This window comes from Callithrix jacchus, chromosome 2, assembly GCF_049354715.1.
Source record: "Callithrix jacchus isolate 240 chromosome 2, calJac240_pri, whole genome shotgun sequence".
Lineage (NCBI taxonomy): Eukaryota > Metazoa > Chordata > Mammalia > Primates > Cebidae > Callithrix > Callithrix jacchus.
The window spans coordinates 9678440-9698599 of NC_133503.1; the positions used below are offsets into that span (position 1 = coordinate 9678440).

General features: G+C 57.1%; 1 protein-coding gene across 50 annotated transcripts in view; it reads right to left on the minus strand.

Annotated features, from left to right (window-relative positions):
- The window catches only part of ELN (elastin), a 46665-nt gene extending 27140 nt beyond the window's left edge, over positions 1 to 19525 (minus strand). For 14 of the 50 annotated variants that reach the window (XM_078354862.1, XM_078354819.1, XM_078354799.1 and 11 more), the window contains exons 1-12: positions 19428 to 19525; positions 11768 to 11818; positions 10379 to 10408; positions 9277 to 9309; positions 6940 to 6969; positions 5786 to 5821; positions 4416 to 4508; positions 4094 to 4159; positions 3960 to 4010; positions 3192 to 3239; positions 1681 to 1752; positions 485 to 514 (exon numbers count right to left, since the gene is read on the minus strand). In XM_078354862.1, coding sequence (XP_078210988.1) covers positions 485 to 514; positions 1681 to 1752; positions 3192 to 3239; positions 3960 to 4010; positions 4094 to 4159; positions 4416 to 4508; positions 5786 to 5821; positions 6940 to 6969; positions 9277 to 9309; positions 10379 to 10408; positions 11768 to 11818; positions 19428 to 19509 — 622 coding nt within the window. In that variant the 5' untranslated portion in view covers positions 19510 to 19525. The remainder of the gene's footprint in view (positions 1 to 484; positions 515 to 1680; positions 1753 to 3191; positions 3240 to 3959; positions 4011 to 4093; positions 4160 to 4415; positions 4509 to 5785; positions 5822 to 6939; positions 6970 to 9276; positions 9310 to 10378; positions 10409 to 11767; positions 11819 to 19427) is intronic. The other 36 variants (XM_078354891.1, XM_078354846.1, XM_078354786.1 and 33 more) reach the window with 7 other exon arrangements.
- Between the last annotated feature and the right edge of the window lie 635 nt (positions 19526 to 20160).

The following is a 20160-nucleotide window of genomic DNA, read 5'->3' on the forward strand; positions in this document are numbered from 1 at the left end:
ATGGAGGAATAGACAGATGGTGGATGGATGGATGAATAGATGGATGGAGGGAGAGATGGATGGATGAGTGAATGAATGGATGAGTGGATGGATGGATAGATGGATGCTTAGAGGAATGGATGGAAGGAGGGAGGGATGGGCCCCAGTTCTGGCCTGCAGTTTGGGCCTGCAGCCCTTGGCACAGGCTGGCAGGTTTTCTGGGCTTCCTTGGGCTGCTGTGCTGGCAGGGGAAGCAGGCCTGGGATGGGTGCCACCTTGTGTTCCATCCACTGCAAGGCCTGGCGCAGCAGGCATGGGGGAAATCAGGCAGGCTTGCATGGGATCTTGGGTGCCCAAGATTTTGTATTATTAGTAGAGTCAGGGATTCACCATGTTGGTCAGGCTGACCTCAGGTGGTCTGCCCACCCTTCAAGGGCTCTCCCCCGCCAAGGCAAGAACCCCTGCCTGGCTGGCCACCCTGCCTCTCCCACCAGCCTTGCCTCACCTGGGATTCCAGCAAAAGCTCCAGCTCCACCTGTAATGATAAAAGAGCTGTCACTGCAGCCCTGGCACAGTGGACAGCAGGCCAGACAGCCCCGAGGGGCCAGGAGGCCCAAGGAATGGCCAGTTCTTCCCAGCCCAGTTGTCCCATGCTGCCCTCACATGCATTCTGGGGTTTCTTTTTTCAGAGATGGAGTTTCTCTCTTGTCGCCCAGGCTGGAGTGCAATGTCGTGATCTCAGCTCACTGCAACCTCCACCTCCCAGGTTCCAGCGATTCTCCTGCCTCAGACTCCCAAGTAGCTAGCTGGATTACAGGCACATGCTGCCATGCCCAGCTCATTTTTGTATTATTAGTAGAGACAGGGCTTCACGTTGGTCAGGCTGACCTCAGGTGATCTGCCCACCTTGGCCTCACAAAGTGCTGGGATTAAGGCATGAGCACCTGGCCCAGTCTTTTTTTTTCTTTGAGACAGAGTCTTGCTCTGTTGCCCAGGCTGGAATGCAGTGGTGCAATCTCAGCTCACTGCAACCTCTGCCTCCCGAATTCAAGTGATTCTCCTGCCTCAGCTTCCCAATTAGCTGGGACTATAGGCACATGCCACCACACCTGGCTAATTTTTGTATTTTTAGAAGTAATGAGGTTTTATCATGTTGGTCAGGCTGCTCTCAAACTTCTGACCTCAGGTGATCCGCCCACCTCGGCCTCCCAAAGTGCTGGGATTACAGGCATGAGCCACTGCATCTGGCCTTTTTTTTTCTTTTTTTATGGGGGGACAGGGTCTCTCTCTGTTGCCCAAACTGGAGTGCAGTAGTGAGAGTATAGCTCACAACAACCTTGATCTCCTGGGCTCAAGAGATCCTCCTGTCTCAGCGTCCTGAGTAGTTGGGACCACAGGTGTGTGTGACCATGTCTGGATAATTTTTTAATCGTGTTTTTGTGGAGAGAAGGTCTTGCTATGTTGCTCAGGCTGGTCTTGAACTCCTGGGCTCAAGCGATCCTCCCAGCTCACCCTCCCCAAACACTAGGATTACACATGTGAGCCAGCGCACCCAGCCACACTCTGGGGTTTCTCAGGAACATAAAAGGTGCCACCCAGAGGGCCCTGAGCCAGTCCAGGATCCCATCGCATTTCACACCCCGGCCCAGAAGGTGGTTGGAAAGTCCCCACCGTCAGCCCTCTGCCCAGACACCTGCATACCTGGAGCCTTGGGCTTGACTCCTGCTCCAGTAGGAACACCAGGGAGCACCCCCACACCGGGGAACCGAACTCCTACCGGGGAACAAAGCGGTGAGCAGAGAAAGGCAGGTCTTGCAGGCCCCGCCAGGAACCCCTCCCCTCCTCGGATCCCCCAGCTGACCTCCCTCGGGACCAACCGTCAGTGACAGGCACGGCTCTGGGGGGGCAGGTGGAGAAAGGACCTGTTTAGTGCTGACTTTCCTCCCCTGTCTGGCTCAAGGTCAGAAGATCTGAATGTTAATCCTATTTCCCAGCCATGTGAGCTCGTGCCTCAGTCAGCCTCATCTCTACTCGGAGTTAATCACAAAAGCCGTCCCGACCACCCTCCGCAGAAAAGGCCAAGCTGCCACTCATCCATAGACCAAGGAAGCCTGTGCTCTCTGGGGCTCTTGCCCACAGCCCAGGCCCCCAAAGCAGACATCCGGCTACAGCTGGGACCCATGCCAGCGTCTCCCACCTCTCCCGTCTCCCCTGGGGCTGCGCAGCCTTGGCTCTCGATGTAGCAGGGGAGAGAGGGAGGAAGGGCCACTCTGTCAGCAAATCCCACAGAAGAGCATAAATCTGGGCTTTTGGGGGAATTCAGGAGATCACATGTTGGGTGGGGTGGTCAGGCCCTGGTGGGGAAGGAGGGTGAGAGGCAGCTCTTCAGGGTCTCCTGCAGGGCAAGCTCACTGGGTGGCCCCCTGGTGACTCACAGCTTTTGGGAAGCAGCGGGTCACACTGGGGTCTGTCCTGGGGGGGGCCCGCCTAGGGCTGTGATGATGGTCTGGGCCTGGGATCAGGGTTTGGGTGGGGCACAGGAAGCCTGTTGACCTTTAGGGGATGGAGGGACTGCCATGGGACCTTATGCCTGTTAAGCCCTAGCGTTAGTGTCTGGGGAAATGGCCCAGGTCAGAACCCAGGTGTTCTGGTGGCTTCTGCTTTTCGGGGAGGCAGCGGGCATACTAGGGAGGCTGAGGGAGGCTGCTTTTCTTTTTTCTTTTGAGACAGAGTCTCACTCTTGTTGGCCAGGCTGGAGTGCAATGGCGTGATCTCGGCTCACTGCAACCTCCGCCTCCTGGGTTCAAGTGATTCTCCTGCCTCAGCCTCCCGAGTAGCTGGGACTACAGGCCTGCTCCACCATGCACGGCCAATTTTTGTATTTTTAGTAGAGATGGGGTTTCTCCATGCTGGTCAGGCCGGTCTCAAACTCTTGACCTCAGGTGATCCGCCCGCCTCTGCCTCCCAAACTGCTGGGATTATAGGCGTGAGTCACCGCGCCCGGCCTTCTTTTTCTTATTTTGAGAGAGGGTCTTGCTCTGTCCCCCAGGCTGCAGTGCAGTGGCGCCATTATAGCTCACTGCAGCCTGGACCTCCTGGACTCAAGCCATCCTCCCGCCTCAGTCTCCCAAAGTAATGGGATTACAGGTGTGAGCCACCGTGTCCAGGCTGCTTTCTTCCTATAGCGTCCCTGTTTCCCTCCTTGCCCTCACCTGTGCCTGGGAGCACACCACCTGGGTATACACCTGGCAGCCCCACACCTGTGCCCAAAAGAAAGCAAAGTCAGGAGCAGCCGCTCAGCCTCCAGGGACCCCCTCCCGGCCCTTCCCACCCAGGCAGCTCCAGGGCTCTCAAGCCAACAGCCCCTGTGCCCAACAGCGGCAGCCAGGGACAGACGTGGGGTGGCCACAACCCTCCTCCCACGAGTTTCGGAAGTCATCTGCAAACTCTTCGGTGTGTGGACTTCTCTCTGTCTCCTGGAGCCTATTTACATGGCTGAGCCAGCCCACCTCTGGTAACAGCTTCCAGATGTCCCTCCCTGCTGTGTAGACTCAAGTAGCCTTTTGTTTAACCTGAAGTCACTTCCTAAAGGGCTTGGTGAGGCACAATGAGTACCAGATGGGGAGTTAGAGGACACGGGGCTCCCCCAGCTCTGCCACGACTCCCTGCAAGCCCTTCCACACTGATTCGCCCCTTTGAGCCTCAATTTCCCCCTCTGTTGCCTGTCGAGACAGCCTGCCACAGAGCCTGTCTCTTTCTACCCTAAGATCCTGGGAGAAGGGCCTGGGAAGTAGGCCAGGCCCCTCCTCTCCTTCACAGAGGCAGGCACCACACTTTGGGCTTGGCTATTTTCTCTGCCCGGCTGGAGCCACACCCTGCCCTTCCTCCCCAAGCGCAGTGGTGTGGAGAGGGCTCTGTTCCTCCCTGCCCTCTGCCCCTCCCCGCCCTCTGTCTTCCAGCCCCAGGGATTCTGCACTGACCTGGCACTTTCCCCGGCTTCACTCCGACTCCAGGCTGAGGAACCACTGCACCTGGTACAGACGGGGATGCATGAGAGCGGGCTCCACCCAGGCCTGCCACCTTGACCCAGGGAGCTCGGGAATAGCTGCTGTACCTGTAGACACTCCTAGGCCACCAACACCGGGAATGCCACCAACTCCTGGGACACCAAGCCCAGCGCCTGCAGAGCCAGGACAGGTGAGGCATTGCACGAGGAACAGCGGGGAGGCAGAAGGGCCCAGCATTGAGGTCTGCCCCGTTACCAACTTGCTTGTGGACTGGGCACAGCTAGATGCCCCGCTGAGCCCCACTAGATTAGACCTGACAATCCCACCCACCTGGCTCCCAGGCCTGGGTTGAGGGAAGGTTCTTTGCAAAGCAGAAGGCCCCATGGAAGCCAGAGGGCTTGTGGCATGTCCCCAAGGAGCACCACTCACCAGCCTTGGCAGCTTTATAGGCTGCAGCAGCGCCAGCCACTCCACCAGGCACCAGAGCCCCTGGAAAGGTCCCTGCAGGGAAGGTACCGAGCCCTGCAGAGGGGAGGATGGGATGAGGTCCTGAGCTACCGCACCCAGAGACTCCCATGCTCTGGCCCCACCTGGCCGTGCCCCGCTCAGGAAGCACATTGGAGCCTCCTCCGCTCTTAGCCAGACATTAATGCCTGCAGGACATCAATGTGACCACTGCTCACCAGGACTGGGTTGTTTTTTTTTGAGACAGGGTCTCACTCTGTCACTGAGGCTGGTATGCGGTGGTGTGATCTCGGCTCACTGTAGGCTTGACCTCCCAGGCTCAAGCAATCCTCCCATCTCAGCCTTTGGAGTAGCTGGGACTACAGTCGCATGACATTGTGCCTGGCTAATTTTTTTTTTTTTTTTTTGTATTTTTTGTAGTGACAGGGTTTCACCATGTTGCCCAGGTTGGTCTTGAACTCCCAGGCTCAAGCAATCTGCCCACCATGGCCTCCCAAAGTGCTAGGATTACAGGCATGGGCCACTGAACCCAAGCACAGGACTAGCTTCTGTGCTGAGGTTAATGTGTCAGATAGCTTTAACAAAACTGCATGGGTCTTTTTTTTGTTCACCTTTAGAGATGGGGTCTTGTGGCCGGGCACGGTGGCTCACGCCTATAATCCCAGCGCTTTGGGAGGCGGAGGTGAGCAGATCACTTGAGGCCGGGAGTTTGAGACCAGCCTGGTCAACATGATGAAACCCTATCTCTACTAAAACTACAAAAATTAGCTGAGCGTGGTGGCGCATGCCTGTAATTCCAGCTATTTGGGAGGTTGAGGCAGGAAAATCGCTTGAATGTGGGAGGTGGAGGTTGCAGCGAGTTGAGATGGAACCACTGAACTCAAGCCTGGGCGACAGAGCGGGACCCTGTCTCAGCAACAGCAACAAAAGAGGTGAAGTCTTGCTCTGTCGCCCAGGCTGGAGTGATCGTCTCGCCTCAGCCTTCCTGAAAACTGCATGGATCTTTTGGGGTTCAATTTCCCCACCCACCTCCTCTAGAATGCCTTCCTGAACCCCTGCTGAGTTAAGCGACTCCTCTGGGCTCCCTCTGTTCATGGGGCTTTGTCCATAGAGCCTTCACCACTATGTTATAAATGACCCCAGGTACCCAGCTGTGATTTCCTCACATCCTGGGCAGATGCTTGGGACGGGCAGTATCAGCATCAGTCCCCATCAGTGCCCAGGAGAGAACCTGGCCTGTACCCCTGTCCACTGACTGTGCTCCATACTAGCCCTGGGTTGAGCTCAGGGGCTGGTCGGGGCAAGGGGCTTCTTGCCTGTGTGTCCGCACTCACCTGCCCCGGGGCCAATGCCTGCGAGCCCTCCAGGACCTGTGGAAAGGAAAGAAAGACAGGAGTGGAGGCAGCATTCCGAGGCCCAGAGTGGGAAGGGTCTGATGGAGTTAGGACAGTACTGTGGTCAGCCACCTGGGTCCCTAGGCTGCTCCCTGAGCCTGTGACACTCAGGGGCAATCCTGATAAAATAGTGTAGTGAGCAGCTACTCTGCGCAGTGCAGGTGCGGTTACACCGATCCCTAACAAACCCAGGCCGGGCCTGTGCCTCTCCTAGAAGTCCTGCTGGCTAGCAGGATTCAGCAGGGCTTTCTGCAAGGGCCAGGGCTGAGCAGAGTCCATGAACGAAGCCTTACTCCCCTTCACCTGCATGGGGAACGCCTGTGTCCCCACCATCCGCCTGTCCTTCCATCCAGCCTGCCCTGCAGCTCAGGAGTCTCCTTGATCGGATGTTTACGAGACGCCAAATGGGTCCCTCTGGCTCTCTCCTCCCCACATCTGGGCCCAATCGCCTCATCTCCCGCTCCGGGAGACATTCCACTGGCCTGGGCCAGGACCAATGGGCCATCAGGTTGGAGTCCACAACCATGCCGGGTTTGCTTCTAATTATGTGACGACTTCTCCTACGACAGCCAGTCCTGAGCCCCAGGGACGAGTCCTCTCCAGGGACGGATCCCAAACCTGGAGCCCGCTGTGCCGTGAAGAGGTGCTCCTCTGGCTTTCCCTGGGTGTGGTCTCCGTTATTAACCACTCCTCTTCCCCATTTCCTGCTAGTGGGACCTGGACCCCTCTGAGACTCAGCCAGCCTCATGTGAGATGGATCTCTGCCCCTGGGCGGGAGCGCCTGATAATCAGGCAGGACTCAGTTCCCAGCACCCGGGCCCTGCCCCACCAGCTTTGGCAGCTGCTTCTCTCAAGCCAGGCCTGTTTCCTGAGCTCAGAGAGGGCAACGGACAGGCTCGGATCTTTCCTTTCCACAGAGGCGCTGGGAGGGGAAGCTGAGGACTGAACAGGAAGTGAGAAGTGGCTGGGGCTGCAGGAGGGGACAGGCCGCCCTCTGCAGTCATCTACCCTTCTCCCCACAGTCCCAGCCTGCGCGTCCTGTCCTCTGGCCTGACCACTTCCACCCCTGCCTGCCCTCCTTCCTTTGCACTCACCTGCCCCAAATGCCCCAAGGAGTCCAGCACCTGGAAAGGAGGAGGAAGCGAGGAGGGGCTGACCACAGCTGGGAGTCCAGGGACCTGGCCAGCCCCGTCCTTCTTTCTGGAGTCAGAGAGTTCTTGGTTCAGACCCCACTGCTGCTACCTAGTCTCCACGAGCATGAGCAGGTCAATTTCCCTCTCTCATGAGGCTCAGCTTCCCCTGTCTACCAAATAGCTATTATATCGCCTGCCTTCCTGGGACCAGTGAGCATGTGCACAGAAAGCACCTAGTGTGTGCAACCTACCCTGGGTGCACAGTGGGTGCTCCCAGCTCTTTCTCGTCCTTGCCCCTGCCCCTCTTGGTGGGCAGCTGGCCTCTGGCTAGGGCTCAGGGTGTGGGGCGTGCAGGCTCCCAGCTGCCTGGTTCCCCGCTGAGAACTGAGGCAGGGCGGGGCCAGCTTGGGCCTGAGGTGGTGCCTACGTGGAAAAGCAGCTGCCAGGCCACCCACCCTCTATCACCAAGGGATTAATTGTTCCCAAGCATGACACGCGCTGCCTGAGCCCCTTTCCACCCTGCCTGGGCAGGCCCGGACGTCCCTGAAGCCCGGATGTGGGGGCCTCCCTGGGGGTGCCATGGGCATTCTGCCAACCCCTTTGTCATCCAGAGTCTTCGGGGAGGTCATGGAATCCAACCCCTTGCCTGGAAGGAAACAGTGCCCTTTTGATCAGAAGGCGATGCTCTGCCTTTCCATTGGATTGACTCCTTCACCCTGGGCTGGAAGTTCTTTCAGAAGTCTAACCTAAATCTTTCCTTAACAAAAGCTTTGCTTTTGCAGCTGTCCATCCTGGAGCTCTGTAGGGCGTTGTGTCTTTCTCCGGTATTTAACCACAACCTGCTGTGTGTCTCTTGCTGCCAGTGGGATCAGTGAATTCACCCTCCAGCTTTGCAGACACAGCCTCCACAATTTGGGTCTTCTAGGCCAAGCACAGTCCCACCTCCACACCTCTGAGCCACTCTTATCTTCCCTGTCCACTCTCCGCCATCAAAGACCCTGCCAAGACCCCTCACCCACTCCAGGAAGACAGGGCATAGGTGTTGGCGGGGATAAGTGGCAACCCCCCAGGTCTCCTGGCCTTGCAGAGCCCCGTAGGCCCCAGGCACCCCATTCTCCTCCCACCTCTCCTGGCCCCAGCTCCGGCGTTTCACAACCCAGATGGACTTTCAGCACAGGGGAATCTGGGGCTTGAAGATTCATTTGCACTTGGATTATCAACGGTCGGGATTTCATAAGAGCTCTTGGACATCTAAACTGTGTCCCAGAACCACACAGCTCAGGGTGTGGGGCAGCCAAAGTCACATGTGGAGCATGTCACGCCGAGGGGCCATCAATCTGGACGGAGACGCTGTTTCCTCCACCTGCTCCTTATCCACCAGTATTTCCCAGAGGGAAATACTGCCGCACCCTCCTTCCTGGGGGTGCATTCCCCAGAGCTGAGAGGGGATCCTGGTGGCAGATCCTTGGGTGAGGCTGGGATAGATCCGGCCACACCTTCTTACTGGAAATCTCCATGGTCTGGATACAGCTGGAAGGGGCCTGAGATCAGGAGGGGAGCTCATCTGGGGCCAGGGTCCGTGCTCAGCTTGGGCTGGGTAACAGGGCTTGGCCTGAGGCCAGGGATGGGGGTCGTGTGAGACCAGGAGCAACAGGATCAGGGTTCAACCTGGGGTGAGGCTCGGCTTGGGCTGGGGTCAGGCGTCAGCTTGAGAGCAGGGCTCTGTCTGAAGTCAGGAGAAGAGCTCAGAATGTCATCAAGGTCATGGCTATCTGGGGTGTTGGTCTGGGGTCAAGGGCTAGGAGACCACTCAGGGGAAGTCTGGGTCTGAGGATCTGCGTCTGAGCCCCAGTGTCTTGTACAGGCTTGGAGCCCACTGGATCCAGATCAATCCCCCACGTTGCCTCTAGTACCGAGGCTGTCTCTGAGACAGCCTCTCCTTTGCAGAGGAGACTCTGCACAGCTGGGTGCACACACATGTAAGGTACATGCAGGTGGAGCTGCCTCCAGCCTCCTGTTCCTGGAAGCCCTGGGACCTGGCCCAAGCAAGGGGGATGGAGAGGGAGGATTACAGGCATGCGCCACCATGACCGGCTAATTTTTGTATTTTTAGTAGAGACGGTGTTTTACCATATTGGCCAGGATGGTCTCGATCTCTTGACCTCGATCTCTGCTCATCCCTGGGAGGCTAATCGGGGGCCACATCTCCTGGCTTCCTTATCCCGTTACCAGCTGGGTAGACCCCTCCCTCTCCAGCCCCCTTGCTTTCTCTCAATGCTCCGAGGCCTTGGGTCTTACCTGGCTTGGGAGGTTTGACTCCAGGTCCCAGCGCTGTAGAGGGAAGAGAAGATAGTGAATGGGGAGGCCCAGCCCATCCATCTACCACTTATCCAACCCCCATCCCGGGCAAAGTGTGGGCAGTGTGGAATCTCATGCCCTGGGTCCTCCCCATCAGACATGGAGGCCCTGGGAAGCTAGCTCTATTTCTAACGCGTGGTTTTTACTATCTGAGCCCCAGAGTCTTAGCCTCAAAAGGGGATGATGGGCTGGGGGCGGTGGCTCACACCTGTAATCCCAGCACTTTGGGAGGCCAAGGCAGGTGAGTCATCTGAGGTCAGGAGTTCTAGATCAGCCTGGCCAACATGGCAACACCTGTCTCTACTAAAAATACAAAAATTGGCCGGGCGTGGTGCCTGTAATCCCAGTTACTCGGGAGGCTGAGGCAGGAGAATCACCTGAACCCGGGAGGTGGAGGTTGCAGTGAGCCGAGATCTGCCATTGCACTCCAGCCTGGGCAACACTCTGTCTTAAAAGAAAAAAAGGATGATGGTGTCTGCCTAGCTGGCTTGGCAGGGAGGTTTTTGAGGATCAAAAGAAATAGAAAGGGGCTGGGCACAGTGGCTCACGCCTGTAATCCCAGCACTTTAGGAGGCTGAGGTGGATGAATCGCCTGAGGTCAGGAGTTTGAGACCAGCCTGGCCAACATGGTGAAACCCCGCCTCTACTAAAAATACAAAAATTAGCTGGGCATGGTGGCGTGCGCCTGTAGTCCTAATTGGGAGGCCAAGAGAGCAGAATCACTTGAACCTGGGAGGTGGAGGCTGCAGTGAGCTGAGATCGCACCACTGCACTCCAGCCTGGGCGACAGAATGAGACTGTCTCGAAAAAAAAAAAGAAGAAATAGGAAGGCAGAGGCCACCAGGGATGAAGCCTACGGGAGGGACAGGGAAGGCCAGTGGATTCTGGTTCTCGGACAAGCCTCCTCCCCCCACCTGGATGCTGCCTGTGAAATGAGGGAGTCCTTGATGCATATGCCTTGGGATTCTTGGGTTTGAGGTGTGTGTGCTCGGGTGAGACCCAGACCCCTTCAGTGAAGAACAGGTGTGGTTTCTGAGCTCACCTCCTACTCCAAGGCCTCCCAGACCAGCCCCTGTTGGGGAAAGAGAGAGAGAGGGCATTAGTACTCCTGCCTGGCTAGCCCGCTCCCACCCCAGCCGTGGCTGACTCCACCCCTACCAAACTACTTGACCCTGGGGGAACCCTGCCCTCTGCAAGCCTCCATTTCCTCTTCTGCTTGGCTAACAGCCTTGTGCCAGTTTGTATCTGGGGGGGTGCTGGTGTCTCCCCTACTTCCATGTCAGTTCTACACACTTAAATTATTTTTAAGTATTGGAAGTATTACTTTTGATTTTTCTTTTTCTTTCTTTTTTGAGACGGGGTCTCACTCTGTCACCAGGCTAGAGTGTAGTGGCATGATCTCAGCTCACCGCAACCTCCCCTTCTCCGGTTCAAGCGATTTTCCTGCCTCAGCCTGCTGAGTAGCTGGGATTACAGGCACGCGCCACCATGCCCTGCTAATTTTTGTATTTTTAGTAGAGATGGGGTTTTACCATGTTGACCAGGATGGTCTCGAACTCTTGACCTTGTTATCTGACCTCAGCCTCCCAGAATGCTTGGATTACAGGTGTGAGCCACTGTGCCTGGCCTCCTTTTTCTTTTTAGAGACAGGGTTTTACTGGCACCCAGACTTCATTCAGTGCACTGGTGCGACTAAAGCTCGCCGTAGCCTTGAACTCCTAAGCTCAGGTGATCCTCCCGCCTCAGCCTCCCCAGTAGCTGCACCACCATGTCCAGCTAAATTTTTTTTAATTTCTTTTTTTTTTTTTTGAGACGGAGTTTCGCTCTTGTTACCCAGGCTGGAGTGCAAAGGCGCGATCTCGGCTCACCGCAACCTCCGCCTCCTGCCTCAGCCTCCCGAGTAGCTGGGATTACAGGCACACGCCACCATGCCCAGCTGATTTTTTGTATTTTTAGTAGAGACGGGGTTTCACCATGTTGACCAGGATGGTCTACGATCTCTTGACCTCGTGATCCACCCTCCTCGGCCTCCCAAAGTGCTGGGATTACAGGTGTGAGCCACCGCACCCGGCCAATTTTTTTTTAATTTCTATGCTTCATTTTCATTTTTCTCAACATAAAACGTAGCTAATTAAAACATTTTTTGGGTGTGTGTAGAGTGGGGGGGGTCTCACTACATTGTCCAGGCTGGTTTCAAACTCCTGGCCTCAAGCAATCCTCCCTTCTCTGCCTCCTAAAATATTGAGATTACAGGCGTAAGCCTGTCTGCCCTTAATGGCTGTAAATCAGTGTTTTAATTGCATGTTTAAGTGGCATCACTTCTGGCAGGCGTGTCAGCGTGCCGACCTTCTAGGATGTGAAAATGTGCATCTCTCGTGGACATCATCATCGTCTGCACGACTTGGGTGTGTGGAAGTTTCGTGTACATTACCTGGATAATAGACTCCTCCAGGAACTCCACCAGGAACGGCCCCAGGGACCCCTGAAAGGACACAGGTAGAGTCAGTCCTCCAGGAGCCAGAATGATCAGGTTGGTGCAAGAGTAACTGTGGTTCTGCCGTTACTTTCACTGGAAACAAGAATGACGCTGACGGCGATCATGACTCTGCTTGTCTCCAGGACAATTTCTATTTACAAAGGGAGCTCTCATTCTTGCTCTCTGCAGTGGGCCTGTGAAGTTGGAAGCGCAGAGCTTACTATCATGGCTCTTTTTTTTTTTGAGACTGAGATGGAGTCTTGCCCTGTCCCCCAGGCTGGAGTACAGAGGCATGATCTCAGCTCACTGCAACCTCCGCCTCCCAGGTGCAAGTGATTCTCCTGCCTCCTCCTCCTGAGTAGCTGGGATGACAGGCGTGTGCCACCACGCCCGGCTAATTTCTGTATTTTTAGTAGAGACTGGGTTTCACCATGTTGGGCAGGCTGGTCTCGAACTCCTGACCTCGAGTGATCCGCCTGCCTCGGCCTCCCAAAGTGCTGGGATTACAGTGTGAGCCACCACGTCCAGAGACTATCATTTTAACAGACATGAAATCAGGCTCAGAGAGGTTAAGGGACATGCCTGGGGCCACACAGCTGTAGAGAGATGGAGCCTGGATCCAAGCTTAGGCCAGTCCTTTATTTTTGAGATGGTCACTCGCTCTGTGACCCAGGCTGGAGTGTAGTGGCTCGATCTCAGCTCTATGATCTCTGCCTCCTGGGTTCAAGCTATTCTCCTGCCTCAGACTCCCAAGTAGCTGGGACTACGGGCATGCACCACCATGCCTGGTTAATTTATTTTTCTGTAAAGACGGGGGTCTCAGTATGTTGCCCAGGCTGGTCTTGAACTCCTGGGCTCAAGCTGTCCTCCTGCCTTGGCCTCCTGAAGCGCTAGGATGACAGGCCCCTGTGCCCTGCTTCCAGTCCTTTGAGTATGATGGTTCTCGCTGTGTTACCTGGTTCTCCCTGGAGTCAGGGAGGAGCCTGGGGCAGGAGACACTGGGTCTGAGCGCCTCTCACCAGGCAGCCCAGTCTCTCCCGGAGCCAAGCCACCGGGTAGAGGCCAGAGCTTTGGGAAGGGCAGGCCGGGCTGCCACAGCGAGCATTGAGGAGGCACAGCTGCCAGCACAAATGTAGCCATTCCCACGCTGATAGGACGGCGTGAGGTCAGCGTCCTCAGCCACTGGGCAGCCGAGCTTGGGTGGGGCTCTGGCCGTCTGACACAAGCTGTCTTAGGAGGGGCCAGGGCCGCAGGGGGACGCCGTGAATGAGCACAGTGAATAGTTTCCTAAGGAAAAGCGAATTCACCGGCCAGGCAGGATCACGAGTTCAGTCCCCATGGACCAGTGAAGCTCTCACTGGGGAACACCGTGATGCTGGCTCCAGACCCTGCCTGAGCCGTTGCCATGGCAACAGACCTGGTCCCAAACCGGGGCCCTGGCTCCACCTCACCAGGCCCCCCTCTGAGCTTGACAAGCCACCTTGCCAACGCCCCAGCCCTGCCCTCCCTCGCTGCTTTTGCTGAAAGGGGCTGGGAGCCCCATGGGGCATGGGTGGAGCTCAGGGACCGTGTCTGGCAGATCGGCAGTGTGTCCAGGGAGGCCTCGCGGCGAGACGTCTGGCCTCCGAGGCCTGACGATGCTGCACAGCTGGGCTTGCTGGCCTCAGGGCCCTGTCAGCCTCAGCTGCAGCCCAGCAGGGTCGGGGCTGCGGAGCTGTCACAGGCACCCCGTGCCAAGACCCCAGTGCCACCCCCTCCCGACTTGTGGTTTTCCAGGCCCTGCAATCCAGGCCTGAAGTGTGCAAGTAATCTGGTCAGAACCTCGAGGCTCGGAGCAGTGGCCCCACGGGGGCTGGGCCTGCTGGGAAGGAGCACTTGCGCCCTGTCATCCACTGCCAAGTGCACACATGGCCGCCTCGGGCCTCTGATGCCTTCTCTGGCTTCGGCCTCCAGCTTTCAACAGTCTCTTACGTGCCTTTCTCTGCCTCGGCTTCTCCTTCCTCCTCTTTCTCCCCGCTCCCTCCTTCTTCACGTCCCTCTGTTCCTTTCTCTCTAATCTCTGGCTCCAGAGCAGACTGCACGGAACAGTGTGATGGAGGTGGGGGGAAGAGCAAGGCGCTCAGGACAGACCCCTCTGGCTTCTAATTCTGGCTTTGCTGCTTCTTACCAGCTGTGTGACCTTGGGCAAGTCACTCAACCTCTCTGAATATCGGTTTCCTTTTTTGTAACAGGAGGCAGATAATCACTTGGTTGCTGCAAGGTTGCCAAGAACGGTTCAAGTAACGGGCCGGGTCCTCTTCGGGACCTGGCACACAGTCACCAAGAACGGTTAAAAAGTAACGGGCCGGGTCCTCTTCGGGACCTGGCACACAGTCACCAAGAACGGTTCAAGTAACGGGCCGGGTCCTCTTCGGGACCTGGCACACAGTCACCAAGAACGGTTCAAGTAACGGGCCGGGTCCTCTTCGGGACCTGGCACACAGTCACCAAGAACGGTTCAAGTAACGGGCCGGGTCCTCTTCGGGACCTGGCACACAGTCACCAAGAACGGTTCAAGTAACGGGCCGGGTCCTCTTCGGGACCTGGCACACAGTCACCAAGAACGGTTCAAGTAACGGGCCGGGTCCTCTTCGGGACCTGGCACACAGTCACCAAGAACGGTTCAAGTAACGGGCCGGGTCCTCTTCGGGACCTGGCACACAGTCACCAAGAACGGTTCAAGTAACGGGCCGGGTCCTCTTCGGGACCTGGCACACAGTCACCAAGAACGGTTCAAGTAACGGGCCGGGTCCTCTTCGGGACCTGGCACACAGTCATTGCTCAAAGATAAAAAGGCAGTGGCCCTTACATTTTGTTTTTCCATGTCACTGCACGGTCCATTGCCCAGGGCCAGGTATATAGGAGTCACTCAATACATGACGGGTGAATCACGTGGAGAGGAGGCAGGGAGGTTGTCTGTGGGTCCGGCTCTAATCTTCATCCCCATCTGCCCTAGGGGTCCCCCTGCCTCGGGCTTGTTGAGGCTCCGGGCCTGGCTGAACCTGACTTGCTTTCTCCTGGGGTTCTGCCCTCCCACACCCCAGGAGTTTTTTTGGGGGAAGACTCGGCTTTCCCTCCCCCAGCTCTCCTCCGTCCTCACTCTCCACTGTTCAGATCCTGATGGTGGTGGCATCTGCCAAACTTCACGCCTGAACCGTGAGGGCCTGGGGAGCCCGAGATTTTAATCCCAATTTTGCAATGAGGAAGTGTAGAAGATGTAGGGGCTGCAAAGGATTCCTGTCTCTCTGCAAGCACAGAGAGGTGGGAATGCAAGTAGACAGCAGCTGGACATTGGAAAGGCCTCTGGAAAGGGAACCAGCCTCTTCCCCATACCCCCCGGGGCATCCTCACCTCTCCCTCTGCTCCTTGGCACAAGCCGTTTCTCTCGCCAGGAACGTCCTCGCCTCCGTCCAAGCCCTACCCTTGCACCAGGGCTGAGCTGAGATCTCCCGCCTGCCTTTCCCGAGCCTGTGGCTCTCCCTGACTGCGCTGCTCAGCTGGCGCTCAGCAGTTGGCCTGGAGAATGCTTGTCTTGTTTTATGTGGTTTTGGCATGTTTCACCGACTAGCCCAGGGTGGAACTTGTCTCTCGCATCTTAGAATCACGATCCTAGACTCTCAGGGATCATAATAGTCTTCTGGCCTGGGCTGGACCTCCCTCCGCAAACATCCTTCGTGCTCTGCTTGCATACCTCCCATGACGGGAAACTCACCACCTCCCGAGGCTGTTAGCACTGCCTGCAGATGGGGTTCCTCCGCTCAAGAAGGAGTCTGCTTTTCTGTCTCTTCGGTTCTGCCTCCTAGATCCTGTGAGTGTGAGACTTACCCCTCATCCCCGGACTGCCCCTGCCACATTTACCTTTCTTTCTTATTTATTGATTTTTAAATGTTTATTTATTTATTTTTAAAATAGAGACAGGGGCCTCCCTTATGTTGCCCAGGCTGGTCTCAAACTCCTGGGCTCAAGTGATCTGCCCACGTGGGCCTCTCAAAGTGCTGGGATTGCAGGCATGAGCCACTGCATCTGGCCCCGTTTACTTTTATGTTGAGGTCTAACTCTAATGTCACCTCTGTTGGGAAGCCTTCCTGGATTTCCCCACGCTCCTTCTGGCCACTCCCAACCCTGTCCTGTCTGCCTCTTTTATCACTGCACATCTATTTACATGTGAGCTGCCTCCCCACTAGACACAACCTGGCGTAAGTATCGAGAGGGAGACTGAACCCTTATTGATGTGAACTAATTCAAGAATCGAGAGCCCAAATGAGCAGACTCTGAATAAGAGAAGAAATTGTTTTAAAAACGCCCATCCCCACGGTCATTTTTTTGGATGCATTTTTTTCCCCCAGATATTACATTGCTGGAACCTCTCATTGGCCCTAGGAGATACTTCAGGCAGGGATGTTTCTTCCCATTTTGCGGTTGGGGAAACGGAGAATCAGTGAGCCGTAGTAGTGCCTGGTCTGGGACCCCCAGCTGACCCCAAGTCTCATGTAGGGCTGTCTGCCCGGGCCCTGGGCTCCAGGTTCAAAGAGCTGGGAGCGGGCTGTTTGGGAGCGAGCCTGGGGCCAGCCGGCCTTGGCAAGGGGCTTTGCCAAACCGAAGTCCAAGGGGCCGGCTCAGGGAGCAGATAAGACCACACGGAGCTGTTTGTTGTTTGTGTGCAGAAGGCTGCCAAAGGTTTTTGAAAAACAAGCTGTCCTCTACTCGGTGCCTGTGTCCCCTCCCACACAGGGCACATTCGCCCTCATGCCGGGGACCAGCAGACAGACATAGGGAGCGGGATCAATCTCCAAACCCCTGCTGTCTGCCCGGGCGACCCACCGTCACTGGGGAGCTTGAAAAGGCTCCGAGTCCAGGTCCCTCCGTAAGCAAAGCAAGCAGGGGTTCTTGGGGGGGACTCTAGTAGATAGCTGGCTTGGAAACTCCTGTTCCTATGTAGGGACAGGGGAAAAAAATATTTAAAAAGAGGCGGTGGCTCATGCCTGTAATCTAAGCACTTTGGGAGGCTGAGGTGGGAGGATCAATTGAGCCCAGGGATTCAGACCAGCCTGGACAACACCACGAGACCCCGTCTCAATTAAGGGGAAAAAAGAAAGGGAAAAAAATAAAAATAAAAAAAGGGAAATAAAAGAAAAGGAAACCCCTGTTTTAAACTATCTTTAGTTCTGAAATCAGAAAACAAAAACAAAAACAAAAATCTCTGATCCTATTTCTGGGGAATGGGGAAGAATTATACCTGCGTTAATTTCTCATGATCACTTTTGAAACAGGGTGGGGGCTGGGTCGCTTGTCCCCTCCTCCTGCTCCCCCACCCTGCCCCCAAGAGGGTCCCTTGGAGATGGGGAACTTGCATAAATGACACCCTCCTCTTTGAGGGAGAAGCCAGGCTTCCCCAGGGCAGCCAGGTGAGGGGCAGTGACGTGTGACTGAGCACCCCACTGCCCGTTCGGCTCCCTGACCTCTGCAGACTTCAGTAGGACGTCTGTGCAAAACCCCAGAAGAGCCCATCAGTTCACATACCCCTTATTTGGACCTCGAAAGTCCAGCCACCTGGGACAGAGCTGAGATTGATCCCTGCAAAGAGCCAGGCCAGCTGGGCATTTAGCAGTGTCGCTGAGGACACGGGCAAGGGCTGATTCCGCCCAGGGCATGCCCGCTATAAAGGACCGGACTGAGCCCCACGCCTTTCCCAAATGCTGCCTGCTAGCTGGCTCCTGACCCCCTCGCCCTCTCACCTGGGGCAGAGAGTTGACTGACACTAACCTCCCAGGGACTGTCATAGCCTGCCAGAGCCTCAGTTTCCTTGTTTGTCAAGTGAGGATAATCATTTCTCACTCCCAAGTTTCCTTGATGATGAGCTGCCACCCTATAGGCGGTGGCCCCATCTGGGAAGGCGGGTGGCTGGGTGTTTGGGGGTACACCTGGAGAGGAGGCTGAGACAGACCCGGGCTTTCAGACCTGGCTTGTTGCCCCTGCCACGCCCCACCTGTTGGTACCCATGTCCCTTGGTCTCGCCTAGGTCTAGCAGCAGGCTCTGAACAGGAAGACCGTCCAATCTCACGGAAACAGCTGCAGCTCCTGCCCGGGCCCCTGACTCCGCCCTGTGGCCCCCTGTCCCCTACTCAGTGCCTGGTTCTCATGGCAAAGAGGATGCCCAAAGAAATCAGACCCCCCCAGACCCCCCTACCAAATACCCTCCTCTTTCCCATGCCTGGGGAGCATCTTCGGTGTCCCCCAGTTGTCCACGGCATAGCAGCCCCGCAGAGGGCACCCTCAAACCCCATCACCAACTGGGCCTGGGTTGGGGTACATAGCAGATGCCCTAGCGTCAAATAGCGGAGCTCTGACTTTCCTCACGGGGGATCCCGGCTTCCCAGGGAGTCAAGGAACCTGCTGAGGTCACACAGCTCACTGCGGCTGAGCTGGTCTCAAACCCAGGTCCCCTGTCCACACGGACACACTGCCTCTGCCAGGACACAGATGCCTTCTCCAGCCTGCCTTTTCCTGCTTGCATGCCACATCACACACACAGATGCTCACACCCCATCACACACACAGTGACAATCCGCACCTGTGCCACACCTGTAGGCCAGATCACCCGTGTCTGCATGTGCACACGTCTACCTGTCTGTCGGTGGCAGACTTTCCCACCACATCACACACACAGATGCTCACGCCCCATCACACACACAGTGACAATCCGCACCTGTGCCACACCTGGAGGCCAGATCACCCGTGTCTGCATGCGCACACGTCTACCTGTCTGTCGGTGGCAGACTTTCCCACACACCAAGGAGCAGCTTCACGTGCCTCCCCAAAACATACACACACCTGTCTAAGGATGGACCCCTGAGCAGACCCTTCCAGTGACATAGCCGGCATCTGCACACATGCACACCTGTGCACTCACATATATACACACGAGCAATAGTTCCTGTGCATGCGCGTGCACACACACGTACGCACATGCGCGCGCACACACACGTACGCACACACGCATACCAGGAGTCCCCACCCTCCTCAGCAGGGAGAACACAGCAGCAGCTTTCCAACCTGCAAACCCATCATCAGTGGAGCCCTGACCTTCCTCACAGGGGATCCTGGCTTCCCAGGGAGTCAAGGAACCTGCTGAGGTCACACAGCTGACGGTGGCTGAGCTAGTCTCAAGCCCAGGTCCCCCGGCCCCAGGGCCGGTGCGTACACACCCAGCTGTGTCCACAGGTGTGCAGACTGTGGTGCCTCCAGACCCAGGGGTTCCCACTGGGCCCTCCCCCAGGATGCTCTGATCCCCCCACGGGGCAGGCACCTGAGTGGGGACCCCTCAGCCCTCGAAGAGCAGCAAAGCCTGGACACCGGGTTGGGACTATTCTGAGTCAAGGGGGTGTTTGGCAGGTTCCTGCTGGGCATAGGGCTGGCTCCTGGACGGGCAGTTCCGAGGACCCAGTGGCCGAGGGGCTCCCACCTGGGACCCCTTGGAGGACCCAGGGGTGAAGGTCTCCCTCTTATGCGTCCAGTCACCTGGCCCAAAGGGCCCGCGGCTGTGGGCAGCGCTAGGGACGGGGCGAGGGGCCCTTACCTCCAGGCCGAGAGGGGTGGAGGATCGACAGCAGGAGCAGGAGGACTCCGGGCCACGGGACTGCCGCCGTCAGACCCGCCATCTCGGGGAGAAATGCCCCAGCCCGCTCTCTGCACCTCGTTTTATCCCCAAAGCCTAATTGCTGCCTCGTCGGCTGCGAGGGAAGGAGGGAGGGAGAGAGGGCGGGCGGGAGGGCGGGAGAGGGGGGAGGCCTGGGGGAGGGGGCCGCGGGGAGGGGACAATTACGAAAGGCCGGGCTCACAAGCCTCCCGGGCTCGGGCTGCTGGACTGCGGGCTCTTTTCCTTGACACACACACGCACACACATGCACACAAGCGCACACTCACACACACACACTTTCCCCCATCTCTTTCCCGCTTTCCCTCTGCGACTGTTCTCTCGCTGCTGGCCCTGCTCCCGCCAGAAAGTGCGAGGGGGGCCCCTGCCAGGACAGCCCTCGGGAGAGGAAGCGGGAGGGAGGGCCTGGCGGCCCGGCCAAAAATCCCAGCCCCAGCCAAGGCCCGAGTGGCCAGGCTCCCGCCCCTCCGGCTGGGCCCCGGGCCCAGTGTGGGGACACAGGCCAGCTGTCCCGCGCCTCGGCCCCCACCCCGGCCCTCCAGACTCCCCAACACCCCCAGGCCTGGCTAGAGACAGGTTCTGCCCAAAGCTGGGGAGGGGAGGTATTGGGCAGGTCTGGGTTTTCCTGGGGTAGGGGGGGCAATGTCTGCAGAGG